Genomic DNA, 19,086 nt, shown 5'->3' with positions numbered 1-19,086 from the left:
AAAACGGCCGATCAAAACGGCCGATCAGATGACGTAACATCTGCGAGAAAAACTATCAGAGACGTTTCAATCGCGGCGCATCGCAACGGAGACGCTGCGCCCGGCGAGGGCCGGCAGAGGTCCACGAGGGGATCCTCACGCACCGAGCGGCGTCCCCCGAGTTGAATCTCTGGGTCAACTCAGCCGACACTCGCATGTCTGCCCCTATAGACTGATGTTGACGGTAAACGCATTCGATCGGGAGCGCGCAAGGGTTTTGATAAAGTTAGCGGAAGGATTGAAGTGACAACATCCGGTTTTGCAAAGTTAGCGGAAAGAACCACGTGAAACAACATCCGTTTTTTCAAAATAAGATGTCGACAAATCATACACTAGCATATAAAAGTAAACAATGAACTGATGTTGTATCTTTATAGATCGTTTCTGAGATTTAGCTTAAATTATGCTAACATTAAAACATTTTTACTGTACCAAGGAAGAGTTTATAAAAATAAGTCAGACTTTTGTATGTTAAAAAAAGTCCTGTATACAGATTTCCCCAAGAGTTCCAGGAAATGAATGATGCAGATGTGTTCCATACATAACTGAAATCCCCTACAATAGCAATCAAACAATTTTAATGTATCAATTAGGACATTTTTCAAAGTAAAAGTCCTAAATGTTTAAAGAAATCTGTAATTTCTTTAATGTTTGAGGTGCTTTATATATGTATTTCCTCATAGTCCTAGGCAACAATGCTACACAATAAATAGAATGCTTCAATCGACACCGTGATCGGTGATCGGTATTATCGGATCGGCAGATACTGATTTCAGTGATCGGTGATCGGCAGATACTGATTTCAGTGATCGGTGATCGGCACAAAAAACCTGATCGGTGCATCTCTAATATATGTGTGTGTATGTATATATGTGTATGTATATATATATGTGTATGTATATATATATATATGCATGTATATATATGTGTGTATATATATATATGTATATGTGTGTATATATATATATGTATATGCATGTATGTATATATATGCATGTATATATATTAGTGCTGTGAAAAATAACGCGTTAACTCAGTTAATTCAATTACAGGTTTAACTAGTTATTTTTTTTTTTAACGCATGCGCAGAATGAGCTTCCAATCCGTCTGTTGTTGGTCGTCGGGACGAAAAAAAGTCACTTGCAAAATGAGCTTCCAATACACCACTTCAATCTGAACTCTGTCCGCTCTCATGCAGACGGTCTGTTCATCGGTAATGATCCTTCCGCAGGTTCACCTACGGAAACCTTGTTACGACTTTTACTTCCTGTAGATCAGGGGTCTCAACACGTCGATCGCGACCTGCCAGTCGATCGCGGCGTAGTGTTGGTAGATCGCATGACATTAAAAAGATTGGCCCGCCCCTGACATGTTCTCTATAGCACGTCTTTGTTCTTTTATTAAACTAAACGTCTGTTGTTGATCGTATCTCCACAGCAGCATGTCATTTCTGTCTCTTCGCGTTGCGTTAACACTTATCGATCTCCGTCTCGCGCCACAGAGCTCCGTGCGCGCGCATCGGGACCGAGCAAAAAAAGTCACTTGTCAATCTGTCCACCTGTCCGGGCGGTGAGGTTTCAGCTTTGCAGCGGTGTCCCGCCGTCCCTTTCATCACGGCCCAGTTCATGAAGAAAACCCACAGTCAGTTTGCCTCAGCAGCTGCTAGAGGAAGACTAGAGGCCTTTAGATTGTATCATGGTGGAGTTAATGGTTGACAAACAAGAGAAAATGTTCTGTTTAACCCTCCTGTTACCTTTACATTTACTAACATATTTTACCCTCGGGGTCAATTTGACCCCAGCAATTAAAACCTCCAGAAAATTATTAGAATTAATATTGCTTCCCAAGTTTAAGTGTGAGGTACTTTATGTTTGTTTGTTGACCACCTAAATAGCCCTTTAAAGAAATAAAAAAGTTGATATTTCTTATATGTTTGACACAGTGAAAAACAGCCTGGGGTCAAATTGACCCCAAAGAACACCGACATTAAACATTGAATGGGGTCAAATTGACCCGAAAGGTAACAGGAGGGTTAAACATTCTGTTTAGGATGAAGATGTATTAATGTTCCATATGGAAGAAAACTGCTAAATAACTGCTGAGTTGCAGCACCATTGTATAGAAGAATGTATAAATGTATATATCCATCTTTTGTCATAAATCTCTATGTTCTCACAAAATATACAGAGAATATCGGTAATATGTGATTAATCATGATTAATCCACAAAAACCTGTGATTAACCCGATTAAAAATTGTAATCGTTTCACAGCCCTAATATATATGTATGTATATATATATACATACATATATATATATACACACTTATATTCCCTCTAGTTATTATAGAGTAGTGTGGCACCAACATAAGACCACAGAGTGCGGTCGTGCAACCTGTTGTAAGATTTCCAATGTTTATATTCTGTAATATTATTCTTGACAATCAACAATAATATTGACTTTAAATATTCTACTTCTATATTGTTTGCTCTAAGATTAACTTAATAGCTAGTAAAAGGGTTGCACACATACCTCTGCTTAGAGCCGCTCAATTAATACAATTTCCATTGAAATCACAATATGCAATGAGGTGCAATATTTGTTAAAAGCAAAATATGCATCAAAATACAATTTAAAATTAGATAGTGTCATGCTTCAGCGATGTCCTGGCCTGCACTGTTAGGTACCGATCCCCACAATAATAATTTGTGATGTGTTTCAGTGAATATGAGAATAATAATGATGATCATTCGCTTCAATATTGCGAAGCATTTTCAGAATTGCAAAATCAGTCAAAATAGATATTTTTTCAAAATTGCTGTGTCCTGCATCCTCTGCTAATTTTCACAATGTGTGAACTGGAGCCGTAGTCATATTGTGTTCCTTAGAACTGCAATATTATTTAGAAACAATGATGGCTAGCCAACAATTGAATAATATTAATTATTGTCAGCCTATATAAATAACTATTGTGATAAAATTATTACAATTCTCAAAATTAATACTTATGAACAATAATATTGCAATTATATTTATTGGGATAGTATTTTTACACATATTGACCTAGTGCTGCAAGTAATGATTATTTAATTATCTTTATATCTAGCAATTGTTTTCTCAATTAGTTAGCATCACAAATTATGAAAGTATTTCAAAACCGTAAGACATTGTCATAACTTTCACAAAAGACAGAAAAGTAGCAAATCTTCATGATTCAGAAGGTTGAACTAGAGAAGGGTTGGCATTTTGGATTTAAATAATTATCAACACACTACATTGATTTCCTGGCGATCAGCTCATCAAGTAATCTATTGAGCTTTATATTGACCCACCCACAAACGCATAATGTCCTTTATTTTGAATGAGAAAAGCGGGACAGAAAATGAGAGCACAGAAAAATGAGCAGTGTACAATTGCCCACTTTTTTTCACTCCAGTTTTTGGCCCGTCTACTACTATTATTGGAAAATATATAATGTTCAATAAATAATAGAGATGCACCGATCAGGTTTTTTGTGCCGATCACCGATCACTGAAATCAGTATCTGCCGATCACCGATAATACCGATCACCGATCACTGAAATCAGTACCTGCCGATCCGATAATACCGATCACCGATCACGGTGTCGATTGAAGCATTCTATTTATTGTGTAGCATTATTGCCTAGGACAATGAGGAAATACATATATAAAGCAACACAAACATTAAAGAAATTACAGATTTCTTTAAACATTTAGGACTTTTACTTTGAAAAATGTCCTAATTGATACATTATTGATTGCTATTGTAGGGGATTTCAGATATGTATGGAATACATCTGCATCATTCATTTCCTGGAACTCTTGGGGAAATCTATTTACAGGACTTTTTTTAACATACAAAAGTCTGACTTATTTTTATAAACTCTTCCTTGGTACAGTAAAAATGTTTTAATGTTAGCATAATTTAAGCTAAATCTCAGAAACGATCTATAAAGATACAAAATCAGTTCATTGTTTACTTTTATATGCTAGTGTATGATTTGTCGACATCTTATTTTGAAAAACGGATGTTTCACGTGGTTCTTTCCGCTAACTTTGCAAAACCGGATGTTGTCACTTAAATCCTTCCGCTAACTTTATCAAAACCCTCGCGCGCTCCCGATCGAATGCGTTTACCGTCAGCCATGTGAGTGTCGGCTGAGTTGACCCAGAGATTCAACTCGGGGGACGGGGACGCCGCTCGGCGCGTGAGGATCCCCTCTTGGACCTCTCACTCTGCGGCCCTCGCCGGGCGCATTGTCTCCGTTGCGGTGCGCGGCGATTGAAATGTCTCTGATAGTTCTCGCAGATGTTACGTCATCTGATCGGCCGTTTTGAGAACGCCGATCAAAACCGATAATGGGAATATCGGCCGATATGGATCGGCGCCGATCAGATCGGTGCATCCCTAATAAATAATATAAAAAATACTTCTGTAATTTCATGCCACTGATATAATGATAACATAACAGTAATGCAAGTATAACCTTTCAAAGAGAAATTGACTTTTCATTTTAAAGAATATTCAGACATTGGAATATGAAAAAATATTAAGATCAAATAAAAATACACAACCAAAACAATAAACAGAATAGATTCTGTGTTAACAGAAATGCATAATTTCTGTGCAATGTCCAAGTCTTATAATGACGGGAAAAACCGTGCTGTTTAATCTGGCATCATGTTGGCTACAATGTTGGTGACATTCTTATGTAAACAAACAAGCATGTAAATATAACGGGCACTATCGAGTTCATCATAAAATCTGTCCATATTTTGTACAATAGGTCGATCACGTAATTATTGTTTTGGGTCTTTTTACAGACATTTATCACTGAACATTTAGGATTATACTCCTGGTTTAATCCATGACCAAAATATTTTCTCGGTTATAGTTTTGGTCTGGAAGTGTCTGCTACAGGCTTTATTATGAATAGAAATGACTGCTGCAAGCCACGGTAGTTTATGGGTGAGTGTGCTCTCACAGACATCTGACTGAGGTGATGCATATGTAAACATTTCTGTATACCTCTCTCAGGTGCATGGCTATTCCCAACCTTTATTCTTTGCTGTTTTAAGCCTCTTTCTCGGTAATCTCATTGTACATGGAACACATACAAACATAACCACCATCCAGTTTAGGGTGGTTTGTTTGGCTGTTTTATATACATATTTTATTTTCTTTGCTGTATTATTTTTCTTAATGTTTTGTTCTGTGTTATTTTGTGTCTTCTGTGCCAATGCGGACGGATTTAGCATCTCTCTGAGCTGTGAGTGTGCATATGTAATTAGATCTCCGCCCACTCAGAAATCCGTTCCACTTTCACAAAGAGCTAGATGAGAATCTGAACGCGATGCCTTGCACTGCCTCTGTTTGTCCTCCATGTGCTACTTTCTTCTCTCTCTCTCGCGCGCATTCACGCTCTCTCTCTGATTTCCTGCATTTCCCTATATGCTAATCAGTGGCAAGTCGGTTGGAGCACAGCACCACTGCCGTTAACTCGAGAAGCAAATCGCCCACTTAACCGGAGGTGAAGAACAATAGCGCAAACTAAACAAACGGCAATATTAGGTAATTGGCAGCGTTGAGAAGGGTTGTTGTTATTATCATGGCATAGTTTTATGTGCTGAATGTTTTAGATGTGCTTGTTGCTGATTCATGAGGCTATATCTCTCTAAATGAGTGCTGTATGTCTTAATCAACATTAGTGCTGCTTGTGTGGTGTAACACTCAGGTGTGAGATGTCTGTAAGCCCTATGGCTTATGAAGTCTGAAGCAATTCTTGTTTAACTTGCAAGTTATGTCTAGGCTTTCCTTACAATTATAATTGCCTCATATCTTAACTTGTTCGATGGCCTTCTACATCCTTTAAGATCAATGGGCTGGAGATGACGATACTGAGACTTAAAAAAGCCAACTGAGACCCTGACTATGCCCAGAGTGGTCACAGAGAACAAATGCAGCCTTAAGGCAGGCTGCGTTCCTATCTGCCTGACACTGCTCTCCATGCTCCCTTAAACTTTAACCGTGACCATATTTTGTGTCTCCTGTTTTCTCTCTCAACTTTTCTAATCTGAAACCTCAATTTTTTCCTCCCTCATGGCATGTTTCTCATTTTGTCTGCAGTACTTCAACAATGAGAAGTATGAAGCGGAAAAGTATGATGGATACCTAAAGGTCTATGAGTCATCCTCTCTAAAAACCACATCCACACTCGCCATGCTCAACTTTGGCCAGAGTGTCATCTTCAGTGTCGGCCTCACTGCCATCATGGTGCTGGCCAGCAAGGGCATTGCAGCAGGTGAGTGAGTGAGTCTGACTGACTGTCTGACTTTCTAACTGTCTGACTGAGGTGGAAGTGATCTTCTTAAACCATGAAAAAAATGTATAGCATCCTAAGGCTCAAAATGACCTCAATTTACCTCTTCATGCCCGTGGTCTGTGTCCATAGCACAATAGAAATAAATGTGCGTTTGGAAATAAGAAAAAACACCTCAACAAAATCAAACGGACAGAAAATGACAAGTACAACTCCCGATAATGGAAACCGAATGAGAACAAAGCACAGCAAGCATGAAAAAGTGGCATGAATAGGAAATAAAACTGCCTTGATGCAAAAAATTTAACACAGCGGGTGGAGATAAATTCTGAATATAACATGCTTTGTCTGCCTTCAGCCCTTCACCACTTGAAAGAAAAAATGATTTGAATGTCATTTATTTTTTAAATCTTGTATACAAAGATACATACATGATACAATAGTGCTGGATCGTGTGCATGTCTGTAAGTTTTGCTGTTGTTGTCCTGTAGGCACGATGACTGTTGGAGACCTGGTGATGGTGAACGGCCTGCTCTTCCAGCTCTCCCTCCCGCTCAACTTTCTTGGCACAGTGTACCGAGAGACCAGGCAGGCCCTAATAGACATGAACACTCTTTTCACCCTGCTCAGCATCGACACTAAGATCAAGGTAACTTGTCGGCCGGACATGCACCCTCTGCATTGTAGCAGTAAATTACAAAATGTGTCTTTACTTTTCTTTTGTTCCTCTATAAAGAGATCAGTAGACTTGTATAGAATACCACGTGAAAACTAATTTGCATATTAAATCTGAAAATCTTGACTGAACTGAGATTTTTTTCTCCAACGACCGTGCTCTTAATGGTGGTAAAAAGAAAAGTGGTACAAGATTTTAACACGGGTCTGAGTAATTCTACGCCGTATAACTGACTGTAAAAAATTATAGGTTGTAGTCAAACATAGTAATTACATGCTTGATGTGACTCAAGCTTACTCATCTTTTGCTACTTGTAGAGCATGACATTATTCGCTGGTCGGGATGTTATGACAAGTCGCAGCAGAAATGTGATTGGCTATTTTGATGATTTATTATCATTAATTTAATTCAGGTTTTCAACATAACAGAGCACAATCCAATCTTGTTTTATTTGTGTTTTGTGTTCCAGAGGGATCTTCCTATCTTATAATGTGAATGTAATGATATACAAGTGTTGTTGTTGTTGTTGTTGTGCTGTCATCTGCTCAATCAATGATGGTGCTCATTCACCCTCTGTTTAGAGGACCTAATGACACATTGAAAAGCGACAAATGATTATCAAAATAGTTTCTGATGATCTCAGTTCTAGTGTAAAGAAAGATGCACTGCCCTTTATATGGGGGTGTGACACTGCATAGTGTAATATTATTGTATTTGTGAATTCACCCTAAAAAGCAGAGAAATATTTAGTCATAGTTGAAACAAGATAATTTTCTTTAAAAAAAGGCTGAAAATGTTCCGCTTTTGAACATGTTGGTCCTGTTTCGTCAATGTCATAGCTATCAATTGTTTTTGTTGGACATTTCATTGCATTATCTGATCTTTACACAAGACGACAGCCCATCTTGCGGCAGAAGAGCACCTTTAAGTGCAAATGTGAGGCCTAAGAATATGAATGCCATTCCCGTCTCCAGCCTGTAATTATAGTAGGAGTAATGAATCTGTCCAGTTATTTTTCCACTCATCAGTAATACTCCACTCCATTGTGATTCCCTGTGGAATTGCACTGCCCAGCAGGCCATTACTGTCTGAATGCTTTGTTTATGTGAAACACATTGGCCTATTATGTAGACGTAAAATCATTTAAAATACCCCCTTACTTGAAACTGCTTCACAAGATTAAAAGAAATAATAATAATTTTGGCTTTTTCCATGTTGGGGGTGTGGAAAACGATCATTTGTTTATACAAATGGACTATGTATTAACTGGCTGAGTTGGATTGGTGGTGATTATGTTGTTATTAAATAGCATAGAAAAGGAAACAAACGGGCTTTTACTCCCAGGAAAACGCTTTATTCACTGTTGACCTTGGCTGCATCTCAGTACTGTGGCTCAGCTCAGTATGTACCGAAAGTTTTTCACGCCTATTGATCCTTTAGTTCCCATGAAGGGCAGCGTCTGAAGATTCAGTTGAAATGACCTCTGGAATTCGCTGTGAACGTCTCTGCTTTATGCAGCCCATGGCTCCAGCATTATACCCCTTTACAAGGTGTTGGAGTAACGTTGCATCATGCCGGGCCTCATCTGCCAGTGGCTGTTCTGTATCCGTCTCCTCTCTGTGTCTCAACCCTCTGATGGTTTTCTCTAGGAGAGGGAACTTGCCCCACCATTAGCCGTCACACCACAGAATGCCACCATCCGCTTCGAGGACGTCTATTTTGAATACCTGGAGGGCCAGAAAGTCTTAACAGGAGTGTCCTTCGAAGTGCCTGCTGGGAAGAAGGTGGCTATAGTTGGTAGCAGCGGGTCAGGGTAGGTCATCTTTCATAGAACTACACTGACTGTCAAACCTTTAGCCAGGTGTGTGCCATATGATGTGTGTGCAGTGCATGTGTCTTATCATCAGATATCATGAGTAGATTGTGGGGGGTGCAGCTCACAGACAGAATGATGCTTGGGAGTTTTTCCTGAGCCGATGTGAGGGCCTGGAACAGGGATGTCGTATGTGTACAGATTGTAAAGCCGTGTACAGATTGTAAAGCTGAGGCAAATTTGTGATATAGGGCTAAATAAAATAAACTGAATTGAATTTAATGCTGACGATTGGTTCCACATCCGGTTGCAGGAAGAGCACCATTGTGCGGCTGTTGTTCCGCTTCTATGAGCCCCAGCAGGGGAACATCTACATAGCGGGGCAGAATATCCGAGACATCAGCCTTGACAGCCTGAGGAGGTCTTTGGGGGTCATACCTCAGGTCTGAGACACTCACACAACACAATCAACATAAACAAAACGTTTTTTTCAGAAGCACATTGATTGTCTTTCTTTTGAGTTTCTTCCCCACAAATAAAATGACTTTAAATTTATTTATCATGAATAAATATAATGTATTTGAGTAATTATTAATAATTATATACAACAAGGGGGCAGCATACAACTTTACTAGTTAACAACAGCATTAGAAATAGGCTGAATTCTGTTTTTCGCTGCAGTGAGCTCAGAGGCTGATCTGAACAGATGGTACATGAACAGTATTTTTTTCATTTGCGTTAGTTCTCTTCCTTCCTCCTACCCATGTCTTTGTATCTGCAGTCCTCTGCTGCAATAATAATCTCAAAAGAATAATTTAGTTTTCTCTAACTGTTGTTGTCAGGATGCCGTTCTGTTCCACAACACCATCTTCTACAACCTGCAGTACGGGAACATCAATGCCACTCCAGAGGACGTGTACCAAGTGGCTCGTCTTGCAGGCATCCATGATGCTATCCTCAGGATGCCCCATGGCTATGACACCCAGGTTGGGGAGCGGGGCCTGAAGCTGTCAGGTTTGCTGCAATATTATGACTACTGTTTAAATAATGGCCTCCTCTGCAGAAGCCAGTATAAGAGCTGTGTGTTTTGTGCATGTCCCTGTACACTACACTAAGTTAACCCTTGTGTTGCCTTCGGGTCAATTTGACCCGATTCAATGTTTAACCCTCCTGTTACCTTTATATTTACTAACATATTTTACCCTTGAGGTCAATATGACCCCAGCTATTAAAATCTCCAGAAAATTATTAGAATTAATATTGTTTTCCAAGTTTAAGTGTGAGGTACTTTATGTTTGTTTGTTGACTCCCGAAAGAACACCGACATTAAACATTGAATCGGGTCAAATTGACCCGAAGGCGACAGGAGGGTTAAATATTGAATCGGGTCAAAATGACCCGAAGGCAACACAAGGGTTAAAACATTTGAAACCCAGAAATAATTTCAAACTCCACCATCACATCATGCATATTTGTCTCAAAACAATCATGCAGAGCAGCACTATATGTTAAAAAGAGGCAATAAATCAGTATAACAGCATATTTCAGAGAAATTGAAGCAATATGGCTGGTGCATTTAAAATATGCAATATATGGCAGGGGGATTAATTATAATTATGGGAAGCCATTGTTTCAGGACCCGGAAGGCCTAAGGCAGGGGTGCTCAATACGTAGTATGGTAGATCGCATGACAAAAAAAAAAAGTGGCCCGCACCCCTGTCACTTTCTCTATAGCGCCACATTACAGCAGCAGCATGTCATTTCTGTCTCTACGTGTCACGTTAACAGTCCTCTGCCCGCTGTCTCGTGCGCCGCAGAGCTCCGACACCGGTTTGCGTGCATCGGGACGGAGCAAAGAAAAAGTCACTAGCACCCACATAATAAGTAGCTCGCATGCTGGCCTAAGGGAAGAAACTACTGGAGAATGTGCGACAGCGTCATACTCAAGGCGCCATTTTTTCACCAGTATATTGTTCTAGTATAAGGTTGCAGCAGTTACTTTAATTATTGATTAATATGTCAATTCTTAAAATTATTGTTTTCATTCATGAAAACATGTTAAATTTACAGAGATGTATAAAAATGTAAAGCAGAACATCCTCACATTTGACCAGGCAGGAACAGACAGTGTTCTGCGGGTTTTTTGGTGATTAACTTCAGCAATTATTATTTTATGAAAGTTGCAGATTAATTAACTGATAATTTCAGATCTAATTTAATATTAATATTGTCATATGATGTATAACTTTAGCTATAGTATTAACAGAATATGGCTTATATATTTATTTATCGAATATCAATGTGTGCTTTAAAAAATCGTTACAAAAATGTTACCTTATCTCACTGGTGCATCTGTTGTCGCTGAACTCCTAACTGCATTACATATTATATGCCACCATTTTAGGAAAGCAGCCAATGTCTGCAATATTGTCTCATTATTGATCTTTAAGTATTGAATCTAACATGTTTTGATATTTCAATTCAATTCAGTTTATTTGTAGAGCCCAATTTCACAAATTACAAATTTGTCTCGGAGTGCTTTACAATCTGTACACATAGACATCCCTGCCCCAAAACCTCACATCGGATCAGAAAAAACTCCCAAATAACCCTTCAGGGGGGAAAAAGGGAAGAAACCTTCAGGAGAGCAACAGAGGAGGATCCCTCTCCAGGATGGACAGGTGCAATAGATGTAATGTGTACAGAAGGACAGATTTAGAGTTAAAATACATTCAATGAATATGACAGAGTGTATGAATAGTTAATAGTAGGCATATTCCACGATGGAGACCTCCACGATCCATCAGGCAGATGGCGGTAGAGAGGAGGAGTGGGCGGAGTCTCAACAGGGCAGTGGCGTAGTCGGTAGCAGGAATTCCATGACCCAGACCTCGATGATCCATCAGGCAGATAGGATCTATGCCGTCTCATAGGGTCCGATGACCCCATCATCATATTTGACTGTTAATTTTGTACAGCTCAAGGTTTGATGGTATACTTTGTAAACATGGTCTAAGTACAGGATCCTTCCTCACACTATTCTTATAATAGTGACAACTTTGACAAATTAACCACGTTTTTATGATTTTGAAGTGTGAATCCAAAATCTTCATAATAGGCTATAAACAAACTACATCATGGTTATGGAGGACTTAAAATGACAAGTATAAATAAATAAATAAATGCATGAATAAATACAAGAATAAATAAATAAATGCTTAAATAAATGTATAAATAAATAAATAAATACAGGAATGAATAAATAAATGCTTAAATAAATGTATAAATAAATACAAGAATAAATGTATAAATACATAAATAAATACAGAAATTAATAAATATAAGTTATAACTCAACAGGACATCATTAAATAAATGTATTTCTACATTTCTTCATTTATTTATATCTCTATTTATGTGTCCACACGTATTTCTTCATTTATTTATGTGTGACATTTATGTGTGTCCGTATATGCAAATGAGCTGGGCGGTCCGAACCTCATTGTTGAACAGGATTGGTCAAGTCGGAGAGCAAGACAGAAGCAATCGATCCCTAGCACTTGGATCTGTAGACGAACAGCGTTTATTATGCATTCTTGTCTGTACATTCTAAATACTACTGTTGTTGAGTCACGGAATGTAATTTAAGGATGTTTTCAGCCGAGAAGTTAGTAGTTTAAGCATCAAATCTGTGGTCGGTTTATCGAGATTCAGCCTAATAAGGATATGCGACGGAGATTTGAGGTCCTGCTCATGGGACCAGTGAGCTCAGGCGCTCAGCGCTGTGTGGCCGCCGAGAGAAGCCTGATCTCGGCAGGACTTTTTGAAATGCTCCGCTGGCTCTGACGTCTCCGTAGCAGCTAAACATGAGATATAATTAGGTTTTGGAGGATCTAAAGAGCACAAAGAGTTTATTATTTATTAAAAGATAACGTTACGTCAATTTGACTGAGGGTTAAGATTCATAACTTCATGTTGTAGCGACCCTGGGTCAGGAAAGCTACGAGACGTTGTATAGTTATTACCGTTTATTCGTAGCCTACGCCAAACAACAGTGAACACCGCAACATATTCTACTCCACTGTAAAGTATTTTACAGTGAATAATTGGAGTAAATTCATGAGCAAGAACAGTTGATGTGGTGACGTCACAAGACCAGAAAGACCGTCCTGCGTCCTCGAGAGTCTGGACCCCCAAGACCAGACTCCCAAGACCAGACTCCAAGAAAACACGAGTCTGTACTCTGTGTACTTGGAAATGATAAACGGCTGAAGTCAGAAAGCTGTCTAGGCTAAATTCTGCTAACGGTTAGCTGAGCGAGCCAACTTGAGCTTCATGTGCCAGACAGAAGTAGTAGAGCACAACACACCAGGTGCATCACACTCCTGTGACCAATCATGCTTTAGACAGAGGTTCGGACCGCCCCAGCTCATTTGAATATACGCACACGTAAATGTCACACAGAAATAAATGAAGAAATACGTGTGGACACATAATAGATAAATAAATAAATGAAGAAATACAGAAATGTAGAGATATATTTATTTAATGATGTCCTGTTGATTTATAACTTGGATTTATTAATTCCTATATTTATTTATTTATACATTTATTTAAGCATTTATTTATTCATTTAAGCATTTATTTAAGCATTTGTTTATTTATTCCTATATTTATTCTTGCATTTATTTATTTATTTATTTATACTTAAGTCATTTTGAGTCCTCCATACATGGTCGCATGAGTGCAAGTACAAACACGATGAAGATGTGAAGGCGGACTTGGCGGTGTGATGACGTTTTGTGTCTTGATGGCAACTGACTTTTAAGACAGGTAAAAACATCAAAATAAACAAGAGCAGTGTTTACTGACATATTTTATATCGTGGAACAAAACGTTAATTATCTTTTAAGCTTGTGTCAAGCACATTTCAGGCATCTTTCCAAAATCAATAATAAAAAAAGAAATCATTGATTTTGAGATGAAATAACTGGGTTTTATCAGTTATTTTAACTGGGAGGTGACCCCGGGGAAGACCCAGGATATGATGGAGGGATTATATCTCCCGGCTGGCCTGTGAAGGTCTCGGGATCCCCCATAATGAGCTGGAAAATGTTGCGGGTGAGAGGGAAGTCTGGGTGAACCTGCTGGGTCTGCTGCTCCCGCGTCACGACCCCGGACTAAGCGGATGAAAATGGATGTATGGATGGATAACTGGGTTTTAGGACTCCTTCCTTCTCTTGTGTCTTCAATCTGTTGCCAAGAATATACATGGCAGAAATAAATGTGACTGTGAGACACTCCCAGCAGTGAGGAATATTTAAATTGGCACAGCTCTAGTTTATATTAAAAGTTTCAGTCTAAAATTGCTTTTCAGACTGATTGTGAGGTGGGAACAAAAGTAGATGATTAAACTTAATTGAATTATTACTTTTGACCTTTATTTTATGAGATTCATAATGAGTTGTAATCTGTAGCAGCACCATTGTCATTTTGTTGTCCTATTCTGTGTGTGTGTGTGTGTGTGAACGTGTTTAATGGCACATTGCCTCATTTGATCTGCAGTGATGGCATACGACTGTGTCGTATTTGGCTTCTAGCATCACTCTGCAACTCATTTAGCCCACGTTAACACACAGCGTTTAACACACATAGTGTGAGCACTTTCACTCAACATTCAAGATGCAATTACTGGCAGCACAGATTTCTTTTAGTGGAGTGACTGAGTGAGTGAGAGAACGGACAAAATAAAGATATGACTAACTTCTCACTAATTTCACTGTATGTGACGGCTGCCAATGAGTTTTTTTTCAAGGTAGAGGGCGCAGTCTGGGCCTGTGAGACTTCTAACTATCTCCACTGCCAGCAATATTTATATCTGCTGAACTCTGTTTGGTTTCAAGAGGCCACAAATAGCTCATATGTAATAAAGACAGTCAGACACAGTGGAGAAATCTTTGTGTCTTTCTGATTCTTCGTCACATTCATCCGTTTGAGGTCTGATGAGTAAGACCAGAGAGATGGACGTGCTGTATCTTCCCATATTTCAATCCTTTTGGCTTTAACCTGGTTAGCTTTTATTCATGATGTCTTTTATTTTGTTTCAGGAGGGGAGAAGCAACGTGTCGCCATCGCCCGTGCAATACTAAAGAATCCACCTGTCCTCTTGTATGATGAAGCCACATCCTCTCTCGACTCTATCACAGAAGAGGTGGGCTTGACAGTGTATGAACACACACGCTCTGACAGACACAGGGATGCATACCTAACATGCCCACAAATGCCCGTTGTGTGCTGCACGTTGACACCTCCCTGTGCTTGCATACACATTTAGCAGAACAAACACCCACTCAGTCACCTGCTGTAGGTGCACAATAATTTAGCTCAGTCCTGCGTCACATACGTGCTGTGACATACCCCCCCCCCCTGCGCACACACACACACCACCCACCCCCATGTTCTCCCCTGCCACCTGTCATTGTTTTCTCCGACTTAATCTCCAGCTCAGCTTAAACCCCAGTCTTTGTAAATGTTACATTTAATGAGAAAGTTCAGTATGCCCTCTCTGAACTTCAGAAAAAAGAGTGGGGCAGTAGATGTGTGTTAATTGAGATGTTCAGTTGCTTTTTTTATCTCATTGGTATTTTAAAATTATCAAATCTAAACAAAGACAGAAAAAGCATGTGAAGGTGGATGTTGCTGAGCAACATTCTGTTGACTTAGCTTCTCCTTCAAATCAAAGATTGAGAGTACATTTCAAATATATCTTTTCATTAATGTGCATTTGTTTTAATTATTTTTTCAAGCCACCATTATTTTTAACCTGAGAAAGTATTTTCTTTTGGAACAGGCTTTCAATTCCTCACAAAGTGATCAAGCTATTGCCTTTGTGTGCTTTCAGAACATCCTGACTTCGATGAAGGAGATGGTGAAGGACAGGACGTCAGTGTTTATTGCCCACAGGCTTTCGACAATTGTAGACGTAGACGAGATTATCGTGCTCAGCGAGGTAAGAACTCATCCACTTGTTTTTTTATTTGATCCCATACCTTTCCTGATTAACATCTCCACTTATAATGTCAGGTTCATAAAAAGCAAATAATATCATGGTTTAGAGTTTGCAAGTAAAAACATGCGCTGTGTTAATTGCCAGTCCAATTAGCATTAAAGGGAAGGATGATGACATGCACTCTGCGTGACCTTCAACATCTGTATCTGCCAGCGACAAGAATTTAGCAAGCAGCCTCTCATTTATTTTGAGATACCTTCCTACAATGTATGTAATGAAAACATGCTTTGTTTAGCATTTCTCATTAACTTCAACAACAACAGGACACTGTTGGTGCAAGTGAATGTATTATTTTCTCCATAAGGGCTCATTAAAGCAGTCAGACTCGACGTGCTGTTTTGGTCAGATGGCGTGTCCTGTTTGTCTCGGTGACTAATAATGTATGTGCCAGCTTCCCAGGCGCTGATGAGGCCTCAACCAGGACTAAGCATGTCTTGTAGTAATGGTTTATCATGGTTTTTGGTCAGATGTATTTAAGTCAGGATGAAGGTGCTATGGAGACATGAAGCTTGTTTAGGAGATGTGGAGACAGTGAATCTTTTTGGTGCATTGTCACTATTTTATTGTGCATCGGAGAAATATCCGAGGGAATAAAAAAATGCTGCAGTACGTAACGGGTTGGGCTCCAGCCACTGTGAAGCTCCAAAACACAGTGTAGTCAGTTATTATCTGGAAAATAAGAAATAATGACAAATGTAGCACGGATGGATTGACATTTTCCACCAGTACTGGAGTCTGTTATGATAAAATGAGAGGAGGTTTCTTTGAACTGCGGCGAGTGAGCATGTGACATTCCATGTTTCCAGAGTCAGATGGCAGGGATCAGAGGGTCGTGGCGAGGAGGCATGTTTGCGTGTGAAGCCGCCATGCCGTTTGCTGCTGGTGTCACCAGCAGAGGACTGCCTGGAGTGCTCATTAAAATAACGAGCGGAAGCAGTCACGTGCTCATCTCGGGTGCACTAAAGATGATGTCAACACCCCTGCATGCTCACGGGAGGTGGGGGAAGGGGGTGTCTTCAGTTGTGTTTGACTGTGTGGGAGGAGTGTGTGTTTTGTTGCGTGCTTATGCGAGTCAGTTTTTTTGCGAGGGGAATTGCAACAGTTGTTGGGGAGGCGGCAGGGATTCTACGGGGGAGCTGACTCTCCGCAGAGAGTGTGGTCAGTGTTGTTTGATCATGGCGAGATGCTAACTATAGGACTCTGTCTTTATGGTTTGTTCATTTTTACTTCATTTGCACTGCGAGTTGAGGTATCATGTCTTTCTTTTCTTTTTTTTCTCTGCTAGGGTAAAGTGGCAGAGCGAGGAAACCACCACGCCCTCCTCAGCACCCCTGGCAGCTTGTACGCAGAGCTGTGGAACACCCAGAACAGTAAAATCCTCAACAGCAACAAGAGCTTGCCCGAGCCTCTGGCTGAGCATCTGTCCCAGAAGGAGGAGGAGAGAAAAAAATTGCAGGAGGAGATCCTCAACAGTGTTAAGGGCTGTGGAAACTGCTCCTGTTGAGAGGAGCTGCCACCTCCGTGTCTCTACATCCCTCACAGATGGCCGACACTGGAATCCCTGCTCTGTGCAGTATTTGGGAGGGAGCGGAGTACGGGTACATCCCCACTACTCACTCAAGCCAATCCCCCACCCATGTAACTATTCCTCCTCTTCCTCCTCCTCCTCACATGAATAAAGGCTCGCCAACGTGAAGAAGGAGGAGCCGAACAGGGAGCAAGTGTGTTTAGCACTGGCTGGTGTCCAGAGATGGAGCTTCTATGCCAGTTGTCTCAGCTGAAGCCAAGCATAAGAGACCTTGTATATCACATACGTGTCTGTAAGACATCTGTTAGTCAGCATGGTAGCCCCCCCCCCCACCCTCAATTTTGACATCAGGTTTATTGACATTTTTCCACTGCACTGAGAACAGATGAGAGTACACGTAATGGCTTACATATGCCTTGATATTACAAAATGTGTTTTAAATTTATTTTTTAAAATTATTTTCAAAATAAACTCAATCTAAAGGTAGCTTTTGTTTTACATTGGGTATGTGCATATATCTTATTTTATACTGCGATTAGATATACTGAATTACAGATTATTTTGCCGTATGTGCTGGTCTGCTTCTGCTGCCATAATGCACATTGCACATGATGTTTTTAGTGCGTATTCTAAAAATAGGAAATATGGCAGATAATCAAGTATTCTGAATTCTACTCACAATATAACATGAAGGTTTGGACTACTGAACATGCTAAATATCTCCCTTGTGAATGATCAATATGTCACGTTCGTGTAAACATAACACACTGAGAATGAGAAGAAGTAACTAATAAATCATGAATCCTCAACAATCATTTACTACAATAGAAGCCACATTAAGAAGCAAGAACTTGAAAGTCTCCTCTGGGAACATTTTACTATCATATCGTTTAGCCTTGGTTGATGGGCCCCTTCTAATGAAAAGTTACGACAAGACATTTTAATAGTGCTGAGAACGCTTTTTGTATTGTATGCTCAGAAAACAGAGACTTCCTCCTGAAGCTAAGATGTTTAAAAAACTGGCAACACACTTCTGTCCTAATTTGGGACAGGGCTGTTTTGGCTGTGATATTCACATTTTGTTAGTAACCTTGATACGTTGTTCTAACTACAAATGCAATATTAGTCTTGTATGATGCAATGTAAAGCCGGTTTCATAGTATTCTGGAGGACTATATTGAGTGTGACTACACTACAGGCAGACAAATAAATGTGGTCTAAATAACAAGGTCTTTGTCGAGTTTAATGCTAGAAGTAAGAATAGCACTATATATATATATCATTTCATTTTTTAGATATTGAGGGGGTCACAAGATTATTAATAAGCAAAAATAAATAGCCTCATGATTAAAGGAATAGTACATGCAGCTGGTTAGCTTAGCATGATTGGTTAAAACCACCTGGTTGCTCTGCTGACAACACAATCCACCCCCAGAAATACAGTATATGTCATTTGTTTAATTGAAGGTGCACCAAAATATAAAAATGGCAAATTGTTAATATCTTGGCACTGAGCAGTTACCAAGCAACCAGGGGAGACTCCAGGAACAAATAAATAGTCATGCACATAAACCTTACAACAACATTTTAGTTTCTTCACTTTGGTTATGCATTGAACAAAC

At 39.6% G+C, this 19,086-nt stretch overlaps 1 protein-coding gene across 1 annotated transcript in view; it reads left to right on the top strand.

Annotated features, from left to right (window-relative positions):
- The window catches only part of abcb7 (ATP-binding cassette, sub-family B (MDR/TAP), member 7), a 36,864-nt gene extending 18,172 nt beyond the window's left edge, over positions 1-18,692 (top strand). The window contains exons 9-16 of the mRNA XM_056440279.1: positions 6,187-6,361; positions 6,871-7,028; positions 8,705-8,868; positions 9,182-9,311; positions 9,711-9,882; positions 14,975-15,078; positions 15,769-15,876; positions 17,222-18,692. Coding sequence (XP_056296254.1) covers positions 6,187-6,361; positions 6,871-7,028; positions 8,705-8,868; positions 9,182-9,311; positions 9,711-9,882; positions 14,975-15,078; positions 15,769-15,876; positions 17,222-17,440 — 1,230 coding nt within the window. The 3' untranslated portion in view covers positions 17,441-18,692. The remainder of the gene's footprint in view (positions 1-6,186; positions 6,362-6,870; positions 7,029-8,704; positions 8,869-9,181; positions 9,312-9,710; positions 9,883-14,974; positions 15,079-15,768; positions 15,877-17,221) is intronic.
- Positions 18,693-19,086: the final 394 nt, after the last annotated feature.

The sequence above is a fragment of the Pseudoliparis swirei genome, chromosome 19 (genome assembly GCF_029220125.1).
Source record: "Pseudoliparis swirei isolate HS2019 ecotype Mariana Trench chromosome 19, NWPU_hadal_v1, whole genome shotgun sequence".
In the NCBI taxonomy this organism is placed as follows: Eukaryota; Metazoa; Chordata; class Actinopteri; order Perciformes; family Liparidae; genus Pseudoliparis; species Pseudoliparis swirei.
This window is presented reverse-complemented; position numbering and strand designations above follow the sequence as displayed.